The following is a 23,684-nucleotide window of genomic DNA, read 5'->3' as shown; positions in this document are numbered from 1 at the left end:
GCAACACTTGCTGGATCTTAATTTTGAGCTATGCGGATACAGCCGCCTCTGAGTAACATGAAGCAACTCATAATGACTTTTTCTCATTTCTCATTAAATATCTGGGGCTGCAGCTGGACGACAAGCTGGATTGGACTGCAAATATGGACACTCTTCACAAGAAAAGGCAGAGTCATCTGTACTTTGTGAGAAGGCTGGGGTCCTTCAAAATCTGCAAAAAACTGCTGTTGATGTTCTACCAGTCTGTGGTGGCCAGTGCTCTCTTCTATGCTGTGGTGTGTTGGGGAGGAAGCAACAAGAAGAGGGATGCAGGGCGGCTGGACAGACTGGTGAGGAGTACTGGCTCTGTAGTGGTGTCATGTCAGTGATGTGTAATGTCTTTTAAGCTACTGTATGCCTAAATTTCCTTCGGGATCAATAAAGTATCTATCTATCTATCTATCTATCTATCTATCTTCCATGGAGATTTTTTATTTTTTTAACTGGCAGAAATGATAATAAATTAAATCAAATCAAATATATTTATATAGCCCAATATCACAAATTACACATTTGTCCCAGTGGGATTTACAGATTGTACAGGATACGACACCCTCTGTCCTTAGACCCTCGCACCGCACAAGGAAAAACTTCGTAAAATGAACCCCACAATTAAAGGGGGAAAAAATGGAAGAAACCTAAGGGAGAGCAGCTGAGGAGGGATCCCTCTCCCAGGGCAGACAGACATGCAATAGATGTCATGTGTACAAGATAAACAACATAGTACAAATACAACATCCATTTGACAGAAATTGTGTTGTGATCGACAAAGAAAAAGAAAGGGTGAATCCAGGATAATGTCAAAAAGGCTTCCCGGTGTCCGGCAGGACCAGGGCAGCAGGCGCAGCCATGATTCATGATCCAGACGTAAACTTTAACAGTGGCAACACATGAGAGACTCAGAAACTCCGGGGATGATGCCCCGGATGCTGGGTTAGTAACATACATTTACATAAATGCATACAGATAAAGAGGGATAGGAGGGGAGAGGGAGGGGAGGAGAGAGGAAGAAAAGAAGGAGAGCAGAGAGGTGTCCCCCGGCAGTCTAAGCCTATAGCAGCATAATAGGGGCTGGTCCCAGGCAAGCCCTAACTATAAGCTTTATCAAAAAGGAACGTCTTTACCCTGCTCTTAAATGTGGAGAGGGTGTCTGCCTCCTGAACACAAACTGGAAGTTGCTTTCACTGGAGAGGAGCTTGATAGCTGAAGGATCTGGCTTGTATTTTTAGAGACTCTAGGAACTACAAGTAACCCTACATTCTGGGAGTGCAATACTCTAGTTGGTTTATAAGGTACTATGAGATCTTATATGAGAAGCATACAGTATATCTCAAAAGTGAGTACACCCTTTAGATTTTTGCAAATATTCTGTTATATCCTTTCAGGGGATAACATTATCCTACTGAAACTTTGATATAACTTAAAGTAGTCAGTGTGCTGCTTGAATAACAGTATAGATTTATTGTCCTTTGAAAATTACTCAGTACACAGCTGTTAATGTCTAAACAGCTGGCAACAAAAGTGAGTACACCCCATAGTGAACATGTCCTAATTGTGCCCAATGATGTTGTTTTCCCGCCCTGGTGTCATGTGACTCGTTAGTGTTACAAGGATTCAGGTGCAAATGATAAGCAGGGCTGTTAAATTTGGTGTTTTGGGCACAATTCTCTCTGAATGCTGGACAACATGGCACCTCATGGCAAGGAACTCTCTGAGCGGCTGAAAAAAAGGATTATTGCGCTTCACAAAGATGGCCTTGGCTATAAGAAGATTGCCAACACCATGAAAATGAGTTGCAGCACAGTGGCTAAGATCATACAGGGGTTTTCCAGGACAGGTTCCACTCGGAACAGGCCTCGCCAGGGTCGACCAAAGAAGTTGAGTCCACGTGCTCAGCGTCATATCCAGAGGTTGGTTTCCAAAAATAGACGTGCGAGTGCTTCCAGCATTGCTGCAGAGGTTGCAGAAGTGGGATGTCAGCCTGTCAGTGCCCAGACCATACGCCGCACACTGCATCAAATCGGTTTGTATGGCCGTCGCCCCAGACAGAAGCCCCTTCTGAAACCGATGCATAAGAAAGCCCGCAAACAGTTTGCTGAAGACAATGAATCCAAGAACATGAGTTACTGGAACCATGTCCTGTGGTCTGATGAGACCAAAATAAACCTGTTTGGGTCAGATGGTGTCCGGCGTGTGTGGCGGCACCCTGGTGAGGAGTACCAAGACAAATGTGTTTTGCCTACAGTCAAGCATGGTGGTGGCAGCATCATGGTCTGGGGCTGCATGAGTGCTGCCGGCACTGGGGAGCTGCATTTCATTGAGGGACACATGAATTCCAATATATACTGTGACATCCTGCAGCAGAGCATGATCCCCTCTCTTCGGAAACTGGGCCGTAGGGCAGTTTTCCAACATGATAATGACCCTAAACACACCTCCAAGATGACAACGGCCTTGCTGAAGAAGCTGAAGGTTAAGGTGATGGACTGGCCAAGTATGTCTCCAGACCTAAACCCAATTGAGCACATGTGGGGCATCCTCAAGAGGAAGGTGGAGGAGTGCAAGGTGTCCAACATCCGTGCGCTCCGTGATGTCGTCGTGGAGGAGTGGAAGAAGATTCCAGAAGCAACCTGTGCAGCTCTGGTGAATTCCATGCCCAGGAGGGTTAAAGCAGTGCTAGATAACAATGGTGGTCACACAAAATATTGACACTTTGGACACAATTAGGACATGTTCACTATGGGGTGTACTCACTTTTGTTGCCAGCTGTTTAGACATTAACAGCTGTGTACTGAGTAATTTTCAAAGGACAATAAATCTATACTGTTATTCAAGCAGCACACTGACTACTTTAAGTTATATCAAAGTTTCAGTAGGATAATGTTATCCCCTGAAAGGATATAACAGAATATTTGCAAAAATCTAAAGGGTGTACTCACTTTTGAGATATACTGTATATGAGAAGCATATATAAGGTGAATAGAATAGGTCCAAGTACAGAACCTTGCGGGACTCCAAGACTGACTTTGGCTGTCATTTATCGTTAACACGTACAAACTGAGATGGCTCAGATAAATAGCGCTTGAACCAGCTAGGGTTATGATCTAGAAAGATATTTTCACAGCTTTAGCTTACCGTTACAGCCTTTCCGACAAAGCTCGTTTGATAAAAGTAATTTTATGTTGCAGAACATGGAAGTTGCTGGTCTACCGCTGCCCTGACCAGTTAGTTTGTTTGTTAGTGGCGCTGTTCTGGATGTATTGGAGCTTCTGAAGTCTCCCGTTTGGAATCCAGATGAGGAGAGCGTTGCAGTAGTCCAACCTTGAGACAAAGGTGTGGACGAGTTGTTCAGCATCTGACAGGGAGAGTGTGGGACGGAGTTTTGCAATGTTCCTGAGGTGGTAGAAGGAGGTCTTGCACAGATGTTTGATGTGGGTGTCAAAGGTCAGATGAGGGTCAAATCTTACACCCAGGTTGGTAACTGATGGTGATAGGGGTATGTCTTGGCCAGAAAAAAATTATGGGGGTTATGGGGGAAGACTGGACCTGGTGTGGTGTGCCAACTAAAATAGCCTCTGTTTTGGAGCAATTTAATTGAAGGAAGTTTTCTTTCATCCAAGCCTTTATTTCCTCAAGGGAGGTGTTTAATGATGATGATGATGAAGATATCGACAGTGAGGCTGCATGTGGCATAGGGTCGATTTTTATATATAGCTGTGTGTCATCAGCACGTGTGTGTGTGTGTGTGTGTGTGTGTAGGGGCGGAGCCCTGCCCTTTGCGAAACAGCAGAGGAGAAACTGCGCAAAGCAAGCAGTAGACCAGGGGTGTCAAACTCAAACACAGAGAGGGCCAAAATTAAGCCATCGTTTCGGTGGTGAAGATAGGAAACTGCAGTCATACTTTGCATTGAGTGTGTCATTACACTGGATGTCAATCTGCTCCATTTGGATGTTCACATGTGCTGTTTCCACGTCAACTGCAAACGGATTGCTGAGCAGTTCGTGCGCGGTCGGGAACACAGTGCTGGGGATGGTTTGTCAGTGTTTGGAAACACGTAGTGACCAAAGTTTCCTTGCTGCATCCGAGTCTCCCACAGGCAGCTTGGCTTGGAACGCTGTCACTCCATCATACATGTCCGTGATCACACGGCCTTGAAGCTGGAGGTTTAACAGTGAGATGCTTCGTTATGTCGCACATAAAGGCCAGCTCACATCGTCACTTTTCGTCCCAGAGATCTGTGGTGTGTTTCCCTTTGCTTCCAAAAACTGGCAGATTTTCTCACGCAACTCGAAAAATCTATTCAGCACTTTCCCTCGACTCAGCCATCGCACCGCCATGTTCATAATGTATCTCCTCAGGAAAATACTTTAAAAGTTCTTATAAAGTTTCCTGTCTGTGTTACGGTGCTTATTACATGTTCCATCTCCAGAGCTTTACAACACAGCACTTCCTGGTGTTTGATGCAGTGATACACCGTCACTGCATCTTCTCCCGCATCCTGCCCACTAATCCGCTCTTTTCACCGCATCGCAGGCATTCTGTCTGTCGTCAGTCCCGTCAATTTGTCCCGAGGCAGTTTCATTTCGCACACATTTAGATACTTCCTCAAATATGTGTTTTCCCGTGGTTGTGCCATGTATTGATTTAATTACCAAAACCGGCGGGCCATTTAAGATAGACATACTTTCTCTTTTTTCAACCCAACATAACTTCTGTCAAATGTTGTATTTGTACTATGTTGTTTATCCTGTACACACGACATCTATTGCACATCTGTCCGTCCTGGGAAAGGGATCCCTCCTCAGTTGCTCTCCCTGAGGTTTCTTCCATTTGTCCTCCTTTAATTATGGGGTTTCTTTTAGGAAGTTTTTCCTTGTGCGATGCAAGGGTCTAAGGACAGAGGGTGTCGTAACCTGTACAGTCTGTAAAGCACACTGAGACAAATGTATAATTTGTGATATTGGGCTATACAAATAAATTTGATTTGATTTGATTGACGGCCACCTAGCTTACACCATCCGGTGGTTGCTGGACGTGCGCCGCAGAGGCAGGGGGTACCAATACCTTGTTGATTGGGAGGGATACAGCCCTGAGGAGCGGATCTGTATTCCACGCCATCTCGTCTTAGACCCTTCTCTCATCAGGGATTTCCATCGGTCCCACCCCGACAAGCCTGGTGGTTCGCATGGAGGCTCACATTGAGGGGGGCGTACTGTCACGGCCACGCCTCCTGTCATTCCTTGTGTTTTCCCTGTGTCGCCTGCTTGTTTCTCTCTCTGTGTATGTGTCTGTGTTGTTGATTGCAGTTTAGTCAACTCACCTGCTCCAAGCCTCACTCCTGCCATCCATTAACTCATCAACCCAGCAGTATATCAACCCCAGTCTACAGCCACTCGTCGCTAGATCGTCTACTCAGCTACAGTGGTAGTTCGCGTCTCTGGCTGCTTGAATTGTGGATTCAAGTACATTTGCGTTTGTGTGTTTTTTCATATTAACTCTTACTGGTTTTTGTGCTACAGGATCCCTGGCTTCCTGTCCACCCGCCTGCCTGCTACCTGTTACCTGTTACCCACTTCACCCTCTGCCTCCACGAGCCGGATGTTCTCCGTCCTCCGTCCCCTTTCCCCGGAAACCCCTTCAATAAACCTCCCACCTATTGCTCCAAGTTTGTGTCCTGCGTTTGGGTCCTTCCCTTGTTGCACACGTGACAGAGCCATCAGACCAATGATGCCTTCAGGACCATATCATCCGCGAAGAGCATGATGTTTATGGTAATACTTTATATTATTATTTTAGCTGCAACCACGGTGGTGTAAAACAGACTTGGGAGCAAATAAAAAGTAATATAAAAACATAATTCAAATCGGTAAGCAAAATAGCTTTAATATCTTATTAATCACCCACAGCATATACACTACATACAGTCTGTAATTGTAAGCACACGACACACGGCTCAAGAAGCTGACACAAAGATTTGATAGAACTTCGACATGTCAGAGTTGTGTGTTTACAGTGTGGAGCAGGTTAGGTGTGCAGCATACGTTACGGTAAGAAGTGAACCAACCACCGTAGGAATAAAAACCCAACCGGTCAACCCTGAAGTTACCTCGCTAACCCCAAAATCCTGCTTCGTAGTAGGCCTACAGTTTTCTACTGTACACCTATGGTTTGCTGCTGAGCAGGTAGAATACAGTGCCTTTATCAGAGTTTTTGTTTACTGGAAACAGCTGCTTGCTGCTGTTGGAAAAGAGGCTTATGAGAGTGATGAATCTGAACCAAAACAGTAACACATCTGCAGGTTGTTGCTGTTATTTCCTTTTCTATGTGGCATGTCTAGAGCTTTCTATATATCAACAGAGCAGAAATATTATTTGTTTCATATTATATCATACAAATTATTGAAATATATGTGTCCGCATAGAGTTGTGTAATTATTGATAATACAAAATGTAAGTGACATATGTCCACACATACCAATCATAGGTCAAAACAGCGTCTGAATTATAAAAGTCAGAAATGGTAGACAAATGATCTGGCTCACTAAAAAGACCCGGAATTCCCATCACCAGAGCGGAACCTGAACATGAGCGGATATAAGTAGAGACGCGTGTTCGGGAGCTACCAGGTTTAGTATAACAACTGTATGCGTTGTGTATGGCGTCAATAAATTTAATTAGACTTTTGTAAAAACCCAATAGAACTATATTTAGCTTAAACAGAGAGTTTGTGGTCAAAAACACCCTGACGTATTAACAACAAAACAAAATTGAATATCATATGCTACATTAAACACGTTCCCTTTTACAAACCGGATGCTTGGTGTAACGGATGCGGAAACGGAAGGCGAGATTGAGCGCTAGGAAAAAAGTGTCGAGCGATAAACGGTAATAAAACGGTGTTTTTTTTCAGTCAATGAATGACCATGGCGATTTTATATACAGTCTCCCCTTATACTTTAGTGGCGAGAGTAACGACGCAAATAAGTAACGTTAGTTACCAGTAACACTTCGTGGTTTTTATGTAAACATACCTAACGTTAACGATAGCATGTTTCATTCTGTCTCAAGACTCATAATTTACTAAAGCTGCTGTTTTAGTTACGCTGAACGGCTGGATGGGAACCATAGACGGTATGATGGGAATACAAGCCACGTTTCACGTTTTTTCGTGAGTCATGTACACCGCAATGAAAGAAATGGATCCGGTTCACAGGTAACGTTTCTGACTGTAGGTGTGTGCGCACATGCTTGTGTGTGTGTGGGGACGGGCAGGGGCAGAGTGATAATGATGAGCGTGAAGTGAGCGAGTAGAGCTGTGTTAATACTTACTTAGTTTGCAGTGCACATGAAAAGCACGATGATTTAACGGGAGTTGTGTACTGAACGTAAAGAAGAGAAACTGAAACTTAAGTATCGATCTCATCACGCAAGTATTGATCGATACTGATACCAACGTTGGTATCGATATTTTAGATCGATCCGCCCACCACTACTAGACAGGCCTGCCTGCAGTCCAGACCTGTCTCCCATTGAAAATGTGTGGCGCATTATGAAGCGCAAAATACCACAATGGAGACCCAGGACTGTTGAGCAACTTAAGTACATCAAGCAAGAATGGGAAAGAATTCCATCTGCAAAGCCTTAACAATTAGTGTCCTCAGTTCCCAAACGCTTATTAAGTCTTGTTAAAAGGAAAGGTGATGTAACACAGTGGTAAACATGCCCCTGTCCCAGCTTGTTTGGAACGTGTTGCAGGCATCAAATTCAAAATGAGTGAATATTTGCAAAAAAAAACAAAGTTTTATCAGTTTGAACATTACATATCTTGTCTTTGTAGTTTATTCAATTGATATAGGTCGAAAAGGATTTGCAAATCATTGTATTACGTTTTTATTTACGTTTCACACAACATCCCAACTTCATTGGAATTGCGGTTTGTATATATATTTATATAGTAACTTGGGTGTCAGGCAGGGCCACAAATCCAGCCACGATTCTTGATCCAGATGTAACCTTTAATTGTGGCAACCTGCCACATGAGAGACATAGAAACTCTGGGGATGATGCCCCGGATGCTGAGTTAGTAACATGTATTTAAGGGACATGAATGCATACAGATAGAGAGTAGGAGGATAGAGAAATAGGGAAAGGAGTAGGAGAGGTGTCGAGGCAAGCCTGAGCAAGCCCTATCTGTAATAATAATAATAATAATAATAATAAGCTTTATTTGTATAGCACCTTTTCATACAAGAATTGCAGCCCAAAGTGCTTTACATCAAAAACATAACAATTAGTACAAGGACAGAATAAGAGCATTTACAGTACAATAATCACAGTGTAGATGTAAATGAGTCTGAAGTACCATTATAAAAATAGCCAAATTAAAATAGCAGATAAAATTGCAGAATTAAAATACCAGATAAAATAGCAGCCTTTACACATTCTTTGACATTTTCATAATCCCTTTGTCTGTACTTTCATCTATATTTGTCTTTGCAAATAATCCACATACTTTCTTCCTATCCCTGTTCTCTGCTTCCTTCTCCCATAACATAAACTTTCTTCATGTTCTTCCATTGTTTTCAACGCTTCAGATTTAATCTCTCTTTGACATTACTTTTTCCTCTTGCTCTCTCAACCTTACTTTTAACGTTCTTACTTCCTCAATGCTAAATGATCCTCCTTCAGGAAAACCAAGCTTAAAAATGTATGAAATCATTTAAATTAGTTTAAAGTGGCTAAGATAAAAATATATAAAATATCACTATTAAAAGGCTAAGATAAAGATAAATATATATATATATATATATATATATATATATATATATATATATATATATATATAAAAATATCACCATTAAAAGGCTAAAGTAAAGAGATATAAAATATCACCATTAAAAGGCTAAAGTAAAACTTGAACTATGAACTTTATCAAAGAGGAAAGTCTTACGCCTGCTCTTAAATGTGGAGAGGGTGTCTGCCTCCCGACACAAACTGGGAGCTTGTTCCACAGGAGAAGAGCTTGAGAGCTGAAGGCTCTGGCTTCCAGTGTACTTTTGGAGACTCTAGGAACCACAAGTAACCCTGCATTCTGGGAGTGCAATGCTCTAGTTGGGTTATAAATCTATCTTCAGATCTTCAAAATATGCTGAAGCCTGACCATTAGTGGTTTTGTAGGTCAGGAGAAGGACTTTAAATTATATTCTGGATTTTACCGGGAGCCAGTGCAGAGCAGATAATACAGGAGTAATATGATCCGGTTTCCTCTAGAGGTGATAGTGAGTCACTGTAGCACCAGTCTGCCCTCAGTATAGAGGGAGAAGAAGTACAGCTGCCTGACTGCTGTAATGAATGCTCATCGTCATTTCTTTCCCATTGGGGAAAACCACCCGCACCACCTCACAGCTGCCAGGAGGCTGTTTCACAGAGCGTAGAGCAGCAGCCCCGGGAAACCACTTTGGATTCAGTTCAATAAACAAAGTAACGTACTGTTACACAGACTACACCCCCTCGTTAACATTAGTGCCCCAGTAAACACGGATGGATAAACCCCATGAGAAGAATATAAGACAGTGCTGTTTATTGAAAATAAACATTACAGATTGTATGGACCCCGTTTAGGGGTGAAATAGGAGCCTTATCACCCAGTTTATATACGTATACACAATAATTAAGGTTTTGTTATATTTGCAAGGCTAAAATTTAAACATGTTTTTAACTTTGAATCTTTACTGTTTTTTTACTGACATGTTACTGTGTTGGTTTTTATCTCAGTAAGACAGGCGTCTACTACCAGGCAATACCTGCTGTTGGAGGCGATGGAAGGAGCATCATGAAACTGATTCCTGTACAAAGGGTCAACGGACAGTTTGTCCAATCTCGAATAAGCCAACCCAGAATGGTTACTACACCACAGAAAGCTGTAACCATCAATATTTCCTCTGCACCTGTTCAGCTGTTAAAAAAGGCTTCAAATCCTTCTGGCACTAAACAAATCTTCATGAAGCAGGTTTCCTTTATGAATGTCTGCCCAAATGAAGTAGGTTTGGATCTTGGTCATACACTAAACAAACATCCACCACAGAGACATAATGTCAATTTAATGGCCATAGTTCCCATTGCAACACCTGCAGCAAACAGTGGGAAGTTAGGAAGACTTCCAAGTCAGCTCCCAGTCACAGTGAAATCTCCATCACTCCCCAGAGGACAGTGTCTTCAGATTCCCCCTAGTGCAAAGGTCCCAACAGTATCTGAACAACCTCTGGGTATGAAGAAACACATTTTTATTTCACCAGCCAACAACTCCTCTCAGAGTTCAGGCTCACCCAGCGTGGTATACATGTCACCTATCACAGGTGTCAATCAAGGCGTTACTCCACAAAGGGATTCTGCAGTTGAAACGCTCAACTTGCTTTGCAAGATAGCAAATACAACTTCATGTGGACTTCAATCAGAAGGATCAAAACCACATTTAATATCAATTCCAAAGGTTTCACAAAGGCCCAACAGCCCCATAAAGTGGGTCATTGATGAAGAGGACGGCTCAACAGCTCCAACTCTTGATCCCATTAATTCTGTTACTTCAGCGATTCTTCGAGTTGTTGCAGAGAGAGAGAATGCTGGAAAGCACTGTGACGTCATTACAAAACCAGGTCCAACTCTTGATCCCATTCATTCTGTTACTTCAGAGATTCTTCGGGTTGCTGCACAAAGAGAAAAGTCTAGCGAGCACTGTGACGTTATTACAAAACCAGTTTCTGTGTCGAGTCAGGGCAAATGTGGACACGGACAGGAAAACACCTTGGAAATGTGCAACAGGAAGCATCCACTAAATCAACAGAATGTACATGTAATGGCCATAGCTCCCATTGCAACACCTGCAGCAAACAGTGGGAAGTTAGGAAGACTTCCAAGTCAGCTCCCAGTCACAGTGAAATCTCCATCACTCCCCAGAGGACAGTGTCTTCAGATTCCCCCTAATGCAAAGGTCCCAACAGTATCTGAACAACCTCTGGGTATGAAGAAACTGATTTTTATTTCACCAGCCAACAACTCCTCTCAGAGTTCAGGCTCACCCAGCGTGGTATACATGTCACCTATCACAGGTGTCAATCAAGGCGTTACTCCACAAAGGGATTCTGCAGTTGAAACGCTCAACTTGCTTTGCAAGATAGCAAATACAACTTCATGTGGACTTCAATCAGAAGGATCAAAACCACATTTAACATTAATTCCAAAAGTTTCACAAAGGCCCAACAGCCCCATAAAGTGGGTCATTGATGAAGAGGACGGCTCAACAGCTCCAACTCTTGATCCCATTAATTCTTCTGTTACTTCAGCGATTCTTCGAGTTGTTGCAGAGAGAGAGAATGCTGGAAAGCACTGTGACCTCATTACAACACCAGTGTCTGGGTCAAGTCAGGGCAAAAGTGGACAGGAAAACACCTTGGTAATGTGCAAGGGGAAGGTGTTTTTTGTGGCCAAAAGTTGCAGCCTATCATATAAAATGGGGAAAGGTGACTTGCCCACAACAGCAAGAAAAACTTATGAATTCAACAAAACCATCGGACCTTCATCACAACAATCAATTGAGGCTGTTGCACCTCAGAAAAGGGAGAGTCTCAGAATTATCACTTCAGTGGAGTCAGATGAAGTGATTGACCTGTGTGATGATGATTCGTCTCAAGCAGCATCAGGTCATATGTCAGCAGTCAATCATCTGGAAGAAGATAATGTGATATTTGTGTCATATATTCCACCAAAGTCTGAGTCAACACCAAATTTCAGACTATCACAAATGGAAACAGAGCAGATGGGCACAAGCAGCTTTAACATTGTGACAGAACAAAAGAGCCTGAAGGGTGAAACTGGTGCTCTTGGAAGAAGACAACAGTTGGAGAGCATGGAAGTTGATGTAGAAACAAAACGTCCAGCCGATCCCATCACCTCTGACGGCAGCAGTGGAAAATGCTCTCTATTAGAGAAGGATACCCACGAATTGGAGGTGAGAGCACATCTCTTGCTTCATTGCTTTATAACTCGATGTTATAACACATTTAACTGCACAGTTACTATGGAGCAGGCCTATGCATTCGACAAGCCACTGTACATGCTATATTTTATTATCTTGACTGGTAAAACTGGTATCCCAAAGGTAAGGTCACATTCACTTCTGTGTCTTTGAATAATCGTTCCATTTCACATTCCCTTCTGTTGAAACCAGCACGATGGACGTGTTCAAGCGTGCTTTTCCTATTTAGGTGAAATGTTCAGCCCCTGTGGACTCTCAGTTCAACAGAGTTCAACTAAGACAATGTGGATATGTTCAGTCGGCCAACAGAAACACTGACTCACAAATGTAGAAGTTGTTATTTGAACGCATTTCGTGAAATTTTCTCAATAGACTGTAAATAACTAGTCATCACCATGATGTCACCCATTGGTTTGTGGACTACCATTTTAAAGTCTTGATCTTTTGAATTTGGCGTTTTGGCCGTTGCCATCTTGGTTTTTTTAGGGACCAGAAGTGACGGCTAAGTAAAGCTGAACGCTGAACAAGACATTTTTAGGTGAACAAAATGTTACAATTAACTGTCCTGAACAGAAAACAAACTGTGAAAGGTTTAAAGTTCCAAAGTGGAAACACAGAGCACCCAAACCGGACTACACCGTGGCAGAGACCTGTCAATCACAAGTAAGCCACGCCCTGAAGTATATCCTGTTTTGACAAAATGAACATCACGCTGTATTGAAAAAGACTTGAAACTAGCGATTAAGACCATAAACTCATTAGGAAAATGTTTATTGAGGTAATAAATGAAGTAGGGTCATTTTCCCATAGACTTCTATACAATCAGACTTCTATTTGCAACCAGTGGAGTCGCCCCCTGCTGGATATTACAAAGTATGCAGGTTTAAGGTACTTCCTGATTGCTCTGATTAATATTTATTTGTTATCTACAACAGAACCGTGAAATTTAGGAAACGTAATGTTACGATACCTTTTAAATGTTACACATGTATATGTATTGAATTTTGCCATCCGATCATAAATTGCCAGTGGCTGGCCCTTTCATGCCTAACTTGTTGTTATGTGTCATCGGCCGTACAGAATTGCAGTACAGAAATTACAAACTAGGTTTCAATATCACAAATTACAATTTGTAAAGCACAAGACATCCTCTGTCCTTAGACCCTTAATTCAGATTAGGAAAAACTCCAGGAAGTCTGTTAACAGTTCTATTTGTCTACAGAATAAACATACGGATACAACATATTAATATTATTAGCTAGGCTAGCAAAGTCCTGAGTCCTGCTCCATACTTACAGGCTGACATGACATTAATTATATATAGCCATCTCATGCTCTGAAAAAAAATAAGAAAATTCCAACACTGTTTAAAAGACTCCATTAATTGTATTGCTAATTATTTTTACCAGTTAATTTTCGTGATCCATCAGAAAAAATGCATGATTGGAGATTAAAGTTTTTTTCTCCAATTGATAGCTGTAAAGACGCGGTCATCTGCTTAAACCAATGGGTGTGTTATTGTTATCAACACAATGTCCTTGTAAGTGACCCATGAATATTAGGTACATACCTGCTGTCACTGCATTTACAACGTTGGTCCACCATTTTAGACTGTTATCTCGACAAACTTTGGATTGATTGTCATAAAGCTTGTACCGATATTTAATGGTTCCCAGAAGATCTATTTTAAATTAACTTGTTGATCCCCTGACTTTTCATTTGCTTTGATTTATGACCAAATTCCCTCAAACCTAGGAAATTCCCACCACCAAATGGCAATCAAAGTATGTATGAGGCCATTAGTACTTTGTGTTTTATTGCTAATTATTAAATATCTTATTACATAAAGATGCCAAACATGTTTAATAGTACTTGCTAAACCATTAGCATTTTTTATTTGAAGCATAGCATGCTGACATAGCATTTCATGCCAAGCACCGCTGTGCCAGAGCCGCTAGCATGGAGGAAGTTTGTATTTTATAGAGTTTATTTTTCTCCTCCCAGAACTCTATGGACCCTGGAACAAGTTGGACATCTTTGCCTGCACCAGAATCCTGTGAAATGGCCGATCATCTGCTGAGGCAGATATTTGGTATAACAGCAGATGTGAAGATTTCCCTGCAGAGGATTGATGGAGCCTCAGTTGGGTCTCTACCTGCAGAACCTCTACTGAGTGAGTCTATAAGGTCAGTGGATGATAATCAGGAACCAACCAGCAGGTTTAAAGAGCAAGAACTTTGTTTACAGGACTTTAACAGTCCACAAGAAGTGAAAGTACAAACTGAACAGAAACTATCAGAGGCCTCAGCCAGTCTAAGTACTTGCACATATAGTGGACCTCTCAAATGTTCACATTTCAAAGTGAACAAAAAGCCTCTCTCTGCTTTGAGTAATAAATGCCAGTCAGGTAACACTTCACCTAAGGCACCATCGTGTGACTATAAAACTGAGCCAGGCTATGTGGAACCCATAGATGAGGATTTCATCAGCACAGATGAAAATGACATTCCCAACTCACAGGACACAGCTGCCCGCCCACAGACTCCAACGTGTGTGGATCTCAATATAAACACGGGGAGAATGGGAAGAAAAAGGAAGAGCACAATGTGTCCATGTTGCATGCCTGCAGTGAAGTCCAGTGCAAAGTCAAAAGAGCCCGAGGAGTGGGCATGGACTACAGAGCAGGCAAGTAAAAAAGGGTGCAGAACAAAGTTTGTTAGAAAAGATGTCAAAGCATCTAGAAGGATCAACTGTCAAACAGCCAAGAACAACTCGAAGACTTCTGAGGTTCCAGCCAGTGACAGTTTATCCACAAAATACATGGACGCTGATGAACTAAAACTACATGCACAGATCAAAAGACTCAAAGAGCTTCTGCAAGAGAAAGAGGCCGCTTTAGAACTGATGAGAAACAGCACGAGCTGAGATGATCAATCGAACATTTCCAAACTCTAATATTCTAGTTAATGGATTTGTTTTTAGTATATAATATGTTATTGCTTCTATTTATTTTGGTTGCAGTTAGCAAGGACTGATAACTATCATAGTGGCATCAGTACAGTGTCATGTATACAGGGCTGTAGTGTGGCACAAATGCATGCAAATGTATGATTTGGTTGAGAACAATGAAATGTGTCTTGGTATCTCATTTCATTAAAGGTTTACTTGAACAATTGCCCTTCTGGATCTGTATAGGGATTTCTAACATCTGCCACAGTGATCTTGACAAACAATACATAATCTTTTATGTAGCCTAATTTCTGACATTGTGGATACACTGTGAAAGCACATCTAATTTGAGAATGTGATGGGAGATTAACCGCTTCAGAAAACACAGCCAAAGCTATTTATCTTTTATCTTTTTAATATGATGATGTTCAGTTTAACAAAAATGTGTTAAATGCCGGACATATTTGTGAAATAATAATGCAATATTTATATTTTATATATATATATATATATTTATGGCATTAATGGAAATCAATGATCTTGTTTGAATGATTCATTTGACAGTTTAAAATTAAATTTTTTTATTGTTAGCTGCATTTATATACATAGCGCTTTTCAACACATGTTCATTCACACACATTCATACAAGGTGCCACCTGCTCATCAGGAGTGATAAACATTCACACACGCACACCGTTGGTCATACCATTGGGGTTCAGTATCTTGCCCTCTGACTGGTGGACGGCCGCTCTGCCTCCTGAGCCACACACGCCTCATATTTGGTCAGTCTGTCCATCAGTGTTTTGGTAAAACATTTTGCTCAAAAGCTAAGTTTTCCAACAACTACTAGCCAGATTTCCATGGGTTTTGCTTCCTGTGGAATTTCATCTTCTGGTGATAACTGCTTGACCATTACTTTAAAACTGCAAGTTTTACTTTCTCTTCTTGGTCGTTATTAAAGATGTTGGGCTCCATGATCAATTCACCACATGACAGTGCCACAGAGTAAGCCTTTATTAATCCCCATAGGGGGAATTTAGGTGTTGCAGCAGCGCAAGGACAGAGGTAAGCACAGAAAGAGATTTTTTTTTTTTGTATTCTATTATATAAAATGAAAGTAATAATGTAAATGACACAAGATTAATTACATTAAAGTTACAAGGCAAGCTGAAAAAGAAAAAATCTTACTTACCTTTGCAAAATATTGCAATATTATATTGAGAAGGCTTTAAATATGAAGAGTCTTTCCAAACCGAAGTAAAAACGTTAAGGAAGTACAAGATACAGTATGTGCTCTCAGACTTCAGGTAGGCCTTTTATAATTATTAAGTATTATAGCTGCAGGGCAGTGGTGTATTTTTCATTTAATAGTAATACCCACTAAGTGATCATACGGATTAGTTGCTGATTCCTGAAAATTATGAAAGTGTTATGCCACACGTCCCTTGGTTACTTGGTTAGCTGCCAACAACAAATCAGTCAGAGCTGTGTCTAAATCAGGGGTCTTCAATGTTTTTCGGGCCAAGGACCCCCAAACTGGTGTAGCGTGGTGCAGGGACCTCCTACTGCAGGGGTCACTAACAGGCGGTCCGAGTCCGGACCCAGACGCCGACCTACCCGGACCTATAATCAATAAATTATTAACGAATTTTCAATTTTGACGGGGCGTTTCTATTTTAACCGGTGCAGCTTTTCTCGTTTTTACGGCACTGGTTTAGCGGTTCAGGAATCTCACAGACCAATTACATGCTAGTTAAGCCATCCCACGTGATGCTACTCAGCCAATCAAATCTGTGCATTCCAGGCGGCAAACATTGTGACTCTGAATACAGACAGATGAGGTGAGAGGCCGGAAAGCGATTAGACGAGTTAGGCTAACTCAACAAACAAATGTACTTTCTATATATTGACTTTTATAATAATTAACAAACACAAGTTAGGTATATATTTATAATAGCTTACCCTGCAACACAACTGCAATAAGCACGTATGATATCACCAGATGACTGTGCAGATCCATGCCGAATGTGGCATATGGGAGATTTTCATTGAATGAGTACATTTTGCTTTCAAAAAGCAAAACTCAGAATCTGCGAGAGGATTGAAAGAAATTTGTTTCAATCAGCCAGAGTCAAACAGTCTAAATGCTTTGCCTTCTTTGTATTCGTTCAAAGTTCGTTTATGAAACTCAACATTGTTCCCTGGGTGGTCAGACATTAAAAATAATGTTATATCGCTGAGGTATAACATTAAAAATAATGTTATATCGCTGAGGTATATCTGCGGCCAAGAAGTCATGCTGTTGTTTTCATTGACCCAGCCATCCTGCAATGTCAAGGGATCAGGCACTGAAACGCCACTCGGCATAACCAAAAGCTTAGTCTTTTCTTTTTCTGTGATTGAAAGTCTTTCGTTAGCTGTTGGTTGCTCCTCAATGCCCATCTCTGATGCAGCAAACACCCTGGCAATAAGCTCGAGTTTTGTTCCTGAAACCTTTAAATTCCGCTTGCGGCAAAATTCTTTCAAAGCTTCGACTTTCCACATCTGAACCTCATCATGAGAAAGGAGTTCATAACTCATTGTAGAGTAGCAGGTTTGTTTACAACACGCTTGAAGAATAAGCTAAATACAATGTAAACACGTAGAGAAGAAATCCAATATAGCGGCCCTTGTAGAGTTGGTGCTCACTTTTCTAGGCTTGCCATCCCAGCATGCATTGCTGTTCCACCGGAAGCCCGAAACTCTGATTCCGTCTATACAGGGAGAGAAGACAGAGAGACTCTTCCTACCATCAGAGACACTGCCTCACCAGAGCCCAGAACATTATAAAAAGACCCCACTCATCCCCAACACGGCCTGTTCTCCCTGCTGCCCTCTGGCAAGAGGTTCTGCAGCATAAGGAGCAGAACAACCAGACTCTGCAACAGCTTCTTTCCCCAAACCGTCAGACTGTTGAACCAAAAATAACTTTTTCTCCTGAGCAATGTGTTGTGAACTCCACTCTAAGAAACTCTTAAATGTATATATTTTATAGAGTGTATATATGTTATTTATATAAAGTACATTTAGATTTTAAGTACACATTTTATTTTATATTCATGCATCAGCACCACGACACTTTTAAATATTACTGACCACTTTTACAGTCACTTTTACAGTAAGCCAGGACAACGAAATTTCATTTGAATTGTACATTGTATAATCTCGTAATGACAATAAAGTTTTTTGATTGATTTGATTGATTGATTGAAGACAGAGAGACGAGTGAGCCGCAGACAGGGAGAGAAGACGGAGAGACGAGTGAGCCGCAGACAGGGAGAGAAGCCGGAGAGACGAGTGAGCCGGAGAGACGAGTGAGCCGCAGACAGGGAGAGAAGCCGGAGAGACGAGTGAGCCGGAGAGAAGCCGGAGAGACGAGTGAGCCGCAGACAGGGAGAGAAAGCCGGAGAGACGAGTGAGCCACAGACAGGGAGAAAAATAACTACACATGGCGCTCTCTAAGAAGAGAAAAGTGAACAACGTTTTTGACCAAACATTCACTCAAGTCTGAACTGAGGTCACAGAAAATCTCAAAGCCCAATATGATCAATCCAGCAGGATCCTGACTCATTCATTCACTGCCCAACAAAACTGCTCATGAATGTTCCCTCAGAGGTACTTGGATTTTGGGTCAACACAAAAAGCTATTTTATTTATTTTCTCTTTTATTTTTAAATGCAGCCTGAGAAGAACATTATACATATCTACAGTATTATATATCTATATCGTTCAATGTTAAGTGAGAATAAATATTGTCACAATGTTTTTGAATTTTACTTTCTTTATTTGATTTGACAGTCAGTTGTTGATGACATGCAGACGTTGATACAGCTACTAGGCTACTTCAATATATATCACACTAATTCATAACGCACATTAGACATTATGATGTTCCGGACCTTTGCTTGCGGAAATGTTCTCAAACTGGACCTCTGGAATTTTAGTTGAATACCCATGGTCTAAATCAGGGGTCCCCAAACTTTTTCCTGTGAGGGCCACATAACTTTTCCCTTCTTTGATGGGGGCCGGGGTCAGTTTGTAACAGAAAAAGTGTGACGATCGCAGGGGTGCCTAAACGTAAACATTTATTGTTTTCCAGAAAGTCACACATAACCAAATATTAATAACCCTTTCTGGGATCTTCACAGAAAAGAAAGTCAGGAAATAAATAATACTATTTGTGAAATAAATAATAACCAAATAACCCTCTCTGGGTTCTTCACAGAAAAAATTAAGTTTCACTTGTTCCAAAAGCAGCGCAAGTTTCACCTCAAATGCTTTTATGTGAGAATACATGTCGCAAATGAGTTCCCCCTGGCCTTGTAGCTGCAAGTTAAGGCTGTTCAGCATTTCTGTCACGTCTGTTAAAAATGCGAGGTGCCATTTCCATTCTGGGTCGATCAGCTCTGGGACCGTTTTGTCTTTTGAATGAAGAAATGCGTTAATTTCGGGTAGCAGCTCGTAAAAACGCCTCAAAACTCTGCCCCGGCTGAACCATAGGACCTCTGTGTAGTACAGCACATCGCCGTGCGCAGGCTCCAGTTCAGACAGGAATTGTTGGAACTGCCTGTTTAAGTCCCTTTGCTCTGATGAAGTTTATGCATGACACCACAACCTTCATGACAGAATCCCACTTCAACACTTTGCAGCACAGTGCTTGCTGGTGAATTAGGCAGTGGACTTGTAGCGGGGCGGTGAGACCCCGTTCTTCCATCTCCCGGTTCATGCGTCCTATTAGACCCCGAGACGCGCCCACCATACTAGGAGCCCCGTCAGTCGTGATGCTGGCAAGTGTCAGGTAAATTAATCCTGATCTTCATTAATCCACACTGGAAAGACTATCACATGTATTTGTCCTACCTCAATCAATATGTATTACGACACTACGAAGATGTTTCTGCACTATTATGTATTTTCTGCACAATTATGTATTTTCTGCACAACTATGTATTACAAACATAATAGGGGCACTTCCCCTTTAAAAGTAACAGGTCAACAAACCATCACTTCCGGACTGCTGACGGAGGAGCGTGTAGGCGCCAAACTGGGACCAATGAGAAGGTCAACGCCTACTCCATGTATTAGATGCGAATTTTCAAATGTTTGGGCACACCTGGAGCGGAGCCGTGAGACCGTAACGATGGGGCTTTTTGAGCCATGCGGTCTATGGAAACGGCGACGCGAAATGTGTCCTCAGCTGAGAATATTTTCTTTGTTTGACTTATTGCGTTAAATAAATATATAGATTACATCAGGAGATTGCTGTTTTGATTCGACCTTTAAGCTCCGAGTTCTTCAGCTTTTTCCTACCCATTACAAGCTTTGACCAGTCTAGGTCCAACTCTTCCATGGTTTGGCATCCTCCCCCGCTGTAGTCCCTTTGAGACTTTGAAGGGCTGCCAGCTCCTCGCACATCTCAAAGTTTGCGCTAACTCCACGAATAAAAATGAGCAGCTGCGCTGTGTCTTGCACGTCCGTGCTCTCATCTTCTGCTGCAGCTGGGCATATACATTACCCCCGATTTCTTCAATGCGTCTGGTGATTGTACTCGCCGACAGACTCACGGCATTAAAGACATCTTTCTTCTCGGAACACACCTCTTCCGTGACAGCATTCAAACATTTCTTGACAAACTCCATCAGTGAAAGGTTTACCGCTGCTTGTTATCAGTTGAGCAACCCGAAAGCTGGCTTGAACGGATGACTGGTTCAGCTGAGCTTGGCGTACAAATGTATTCTGCTGAGCTAACAGTCCACTTTTTAGCTTTGAGAGTTTGTCTGCTCGCATTTGGCCTTGCAAGTTATCATACTTGTCTTTTTGACGGGATTCATAGTGTCGGCGCAGATTGTATTCTTTGAATACCGCCACCGCCTCTTGGTAGATGAGACAAACAGCCTTTTCTTTGCATTGAACAAAAAAAGAATCGTTTGACCACTGCAGGTTAAATACCCTGCATTCTGAATCAATTTTTCTCTTACCTAACCTTTTCGCCATTATTCCGTTCTATTTGACAGGGGCTAGTCTAGGATTCGCGAGGCCAGACTGAAAAAAAAATCATAATGCGTCTCTGGTATTGTTCAGGGGGCCGGGCCAAATGTGGAAGTGGGCCGTATCCGGCCCGCGGGCCTTAGTTTGGGGACCACTGGTCTAAATGAACCACTGTGTGTGTCCTCTTTGACAGTTTATATGTCATTATACATTGCCTGGCCTATGCCTATCATAATAAATAATCTGTAGTGCTTTAAGGTAAAACAAAATATATATTTCTTTTTTAATTTGGGTTTTAAAACCATTCACAAGCACAATGTCACGCTGACTGAGATCTTGCAGACACTACACAGACTATAAGAACAGGCCAGGATTACCATGACATTTGTGCAATAAGAATAAAAAAGGAATTGTTTGTTACAATGATTAATCCCCATGTGACACTATTGCTGGCCTGGGCAAATGTGAAGGCCTAATTAGTTTTTATTTGTATGTCTTTAGGTGACGCTTTTATTCTGAAAAACACGCCCCGGAAGTCCTGTTTTGCAAGGAAGTTGAAATGCATCTAAACACAAGTCTTTAAAGCTGGATCCGTGTTTCATCAAGGTATGACCAACAATATAAGGCCTTTTTATTTATTTAAGTACGGCTGGAATTGTTGCTTGACATTCTTTGGTATACTATCGACGATAATATTTGTTAATCGAAACCTCAATTTTCCATTTCGTTAGTAATTTTTGCTAAATGCATATCGAAATGTCTCGTGCGGCACATCGCTAAAGTTAGCTTCCTGATACGTCGTTTAATAGGGCATTTAAGGAAAACCGATTTTGGATTGCTGAACGACCGACCGACCGATCCTCCTTTACTATTTACTATTGTAAAAGCTTTTACCGTGGCCTTTGTGTGTGTGTGTGTGTATATATATATATATATATATATATATATATATATATATATATATATATACACACATATATATATACACACACATATATATATATATATATATATATATATATATATATATACACACATATATACACACATATATATATATATACACACATATATATATATATATACGTATACGTATGTATACGTATATATGTATACGTATACGTATGTATGTATACGTATGTATACGTATGTACGTATGTATGTATACGTATGTACGTATGTATGTATACGTATGTATACGTATGTATGTATACGTATGTATACGTATAGGTATGTATATGTATACGTATAGGTATGTATACGTAAATGTATACGTATAGGTATGTATACGTATATGTATACGTATAGGTATGTATACGTATAGGTATGTATACGTATACATACGTATGTATACGTATAGGTATGTATACGTATGTATACGTATAGGTATGTATACGTATGTATACGTATAGGTATGTATACGTATGTATACGTATAGGTATGTATACGTATAGGTATGTATACGTATGTATACGTATAGGTATGTATACGTAAATGTATACGTATAGGTATGTATTCGTATGTATACGTATAGGTATGTATACGTATAGGTATGTATACGTATACATAGGTATGTATACGTATAGGTATGTATAGGATACGTATAGGTATGTATACGTATAGGTATGTATACGTATAGGTCTACATACGTATGTATACGTATGTATGTATACGTATGTATGTATACGTATGTATGTATACGTATGTATACGTATGTATGTATAGGTATGTATACGTATAGGTATGTATACGTATGTATACGTATAGGTATGTATACGTATGTATACGTATAGGTATGTATACGTATAGGTATGTATACGTATAGGTCTACATACGTATGTATACGTATGTATGTATACGTATGTATGTATATGTATGTATACGTATGTATGTATACGTATGTATGTATATGTATGTATACGTATGTATACATACGTATGTATGCGTATGTATACGTATGTATGTATGCGTATGTATACGTATGTATGTATGCGTATGTATACGTATGTATGTATGCGTATGTATACGTATGTATGTATGCGTATGTATACGTATGTATGTATACGTATAGGTATGTATACGTATATATGTATGTATACGTATAGGTATGTATACGTATGTATACGTATGTATGTATATGTATGTATACGTATGTATACATACGTATGTATACGTATGTATGTATACGTATGTATGTATACGTATGTATGTATACGTATGTATGTATGTATGTATACGTATGTATACATATGTATATGTATACGTATGTATATGTATACGTATGTATGTATACATATGTATATGTATACGTATGTATACGTATGTATACATATGTATATGTATACGTATGTATATGTATACGTATGTATACGTATGTATACGTATGTATGTATACGTATGTATATGTATACGTATGTATACGTATGTATGTATACGTATGTATACGTATGTATGTATACGTATGTATACATCTATGTATATGTATACGTATGTATACGTATGTATGTATACGTATGTATACGTATGTATGTATAGTATCGTATGTATGTACGTATGTATTACGTATGTATCGTATGTATACTGTATGTATACGTATAGTATGTATACTAGTTGTTAGCGTATGTATACTTGTATATCG

At 40.7% G+C, this 23,684-nt stretch overlaps 2 protein-coding genes across 7 annotated transcripts in view; both read left to right on the top strand.

Moving 5' to 3' along the window:
- The first annotated feature begins 5,667 nt into the window (after positions 1-5,667).
- Positions 5,668-18,299, top strand: lrif1 (ligand dependent nuclear receptor interacting factor 1). Of its 5 annotated transcripts, none has more exons than XM_029446936.1 (4): positions 5,678-5,811; positions 7,138-7,252; positions 9,814-12,043; positions 14,075-15,245. In XM_029446936.1, the coding sequence occupies exons 2-4, from the start codon at positions 7,215-7,217 to the stop codon at positions 14,993-14,995; spliced, it is 3,189 nt and encodes a 1,062-aa protein (XP_029302796.1). In that variant the 5' UTR covers positions 5,678-5,811; positions 7,138-7,214; the 3' UTR covers positions 14,996-15,245. The 5 variants fall into 5 exon arrangements, with proteins under 5 accessions (XP_029302805.1, XP_029302796.1, XP_029302821.1 ...); XM_029446961.1 differs by lacking the exon at positions 5,678-5,811 and adding an exon at positions 18,272-18,299 and having other exon boundaries at positions 6,704-7,252; positions 14,075-14,256; XM_029446954.1 differs by lacking the exon at positions 5,678-5,811 and having other exon boundaries at positions 6,704-7,252; positions 14,075-14,256; positions 14,591-14,787.
- A 3,248-nt stretch (positions 18,300-21,547) lies between these two features.
- LOC115018137 (uncharacterized) overlaps positions 21,548-23,684 on the top strand; it is a 9,768-nt gene continuing 7,631 nt past the window's right edge. Inside the window, exon 1 of one of the 2 annotated variants that reach the window (XM_029446974.1) lies at positions 21,548-21,652. The gene's annotated coding sequence lies outside the window, so the exon portion shown is untranslated. The other variant, XM_029446983.1, reaches the window with a different exon arrangement.

The sequence above is a fragment of the Cottoperca gobio genome, chromosome 2 (assembly GCF_900634415.1).
Source record: "Cottoperca gobio chromosome 2, fCotGob3.1, whole genome shotgun sequence".
Taxonomy (NCBI): Eukaryota; Metazoa; Chordata; class Actinopteri; order Perciformes; family Bovichtidae; genus Cottoperca; species Cottoperca gobio.
Note: the sequence above shows the minus strand (reverse complement) of the source record. Positions and strands in the feature narration are given on the sequence as shown.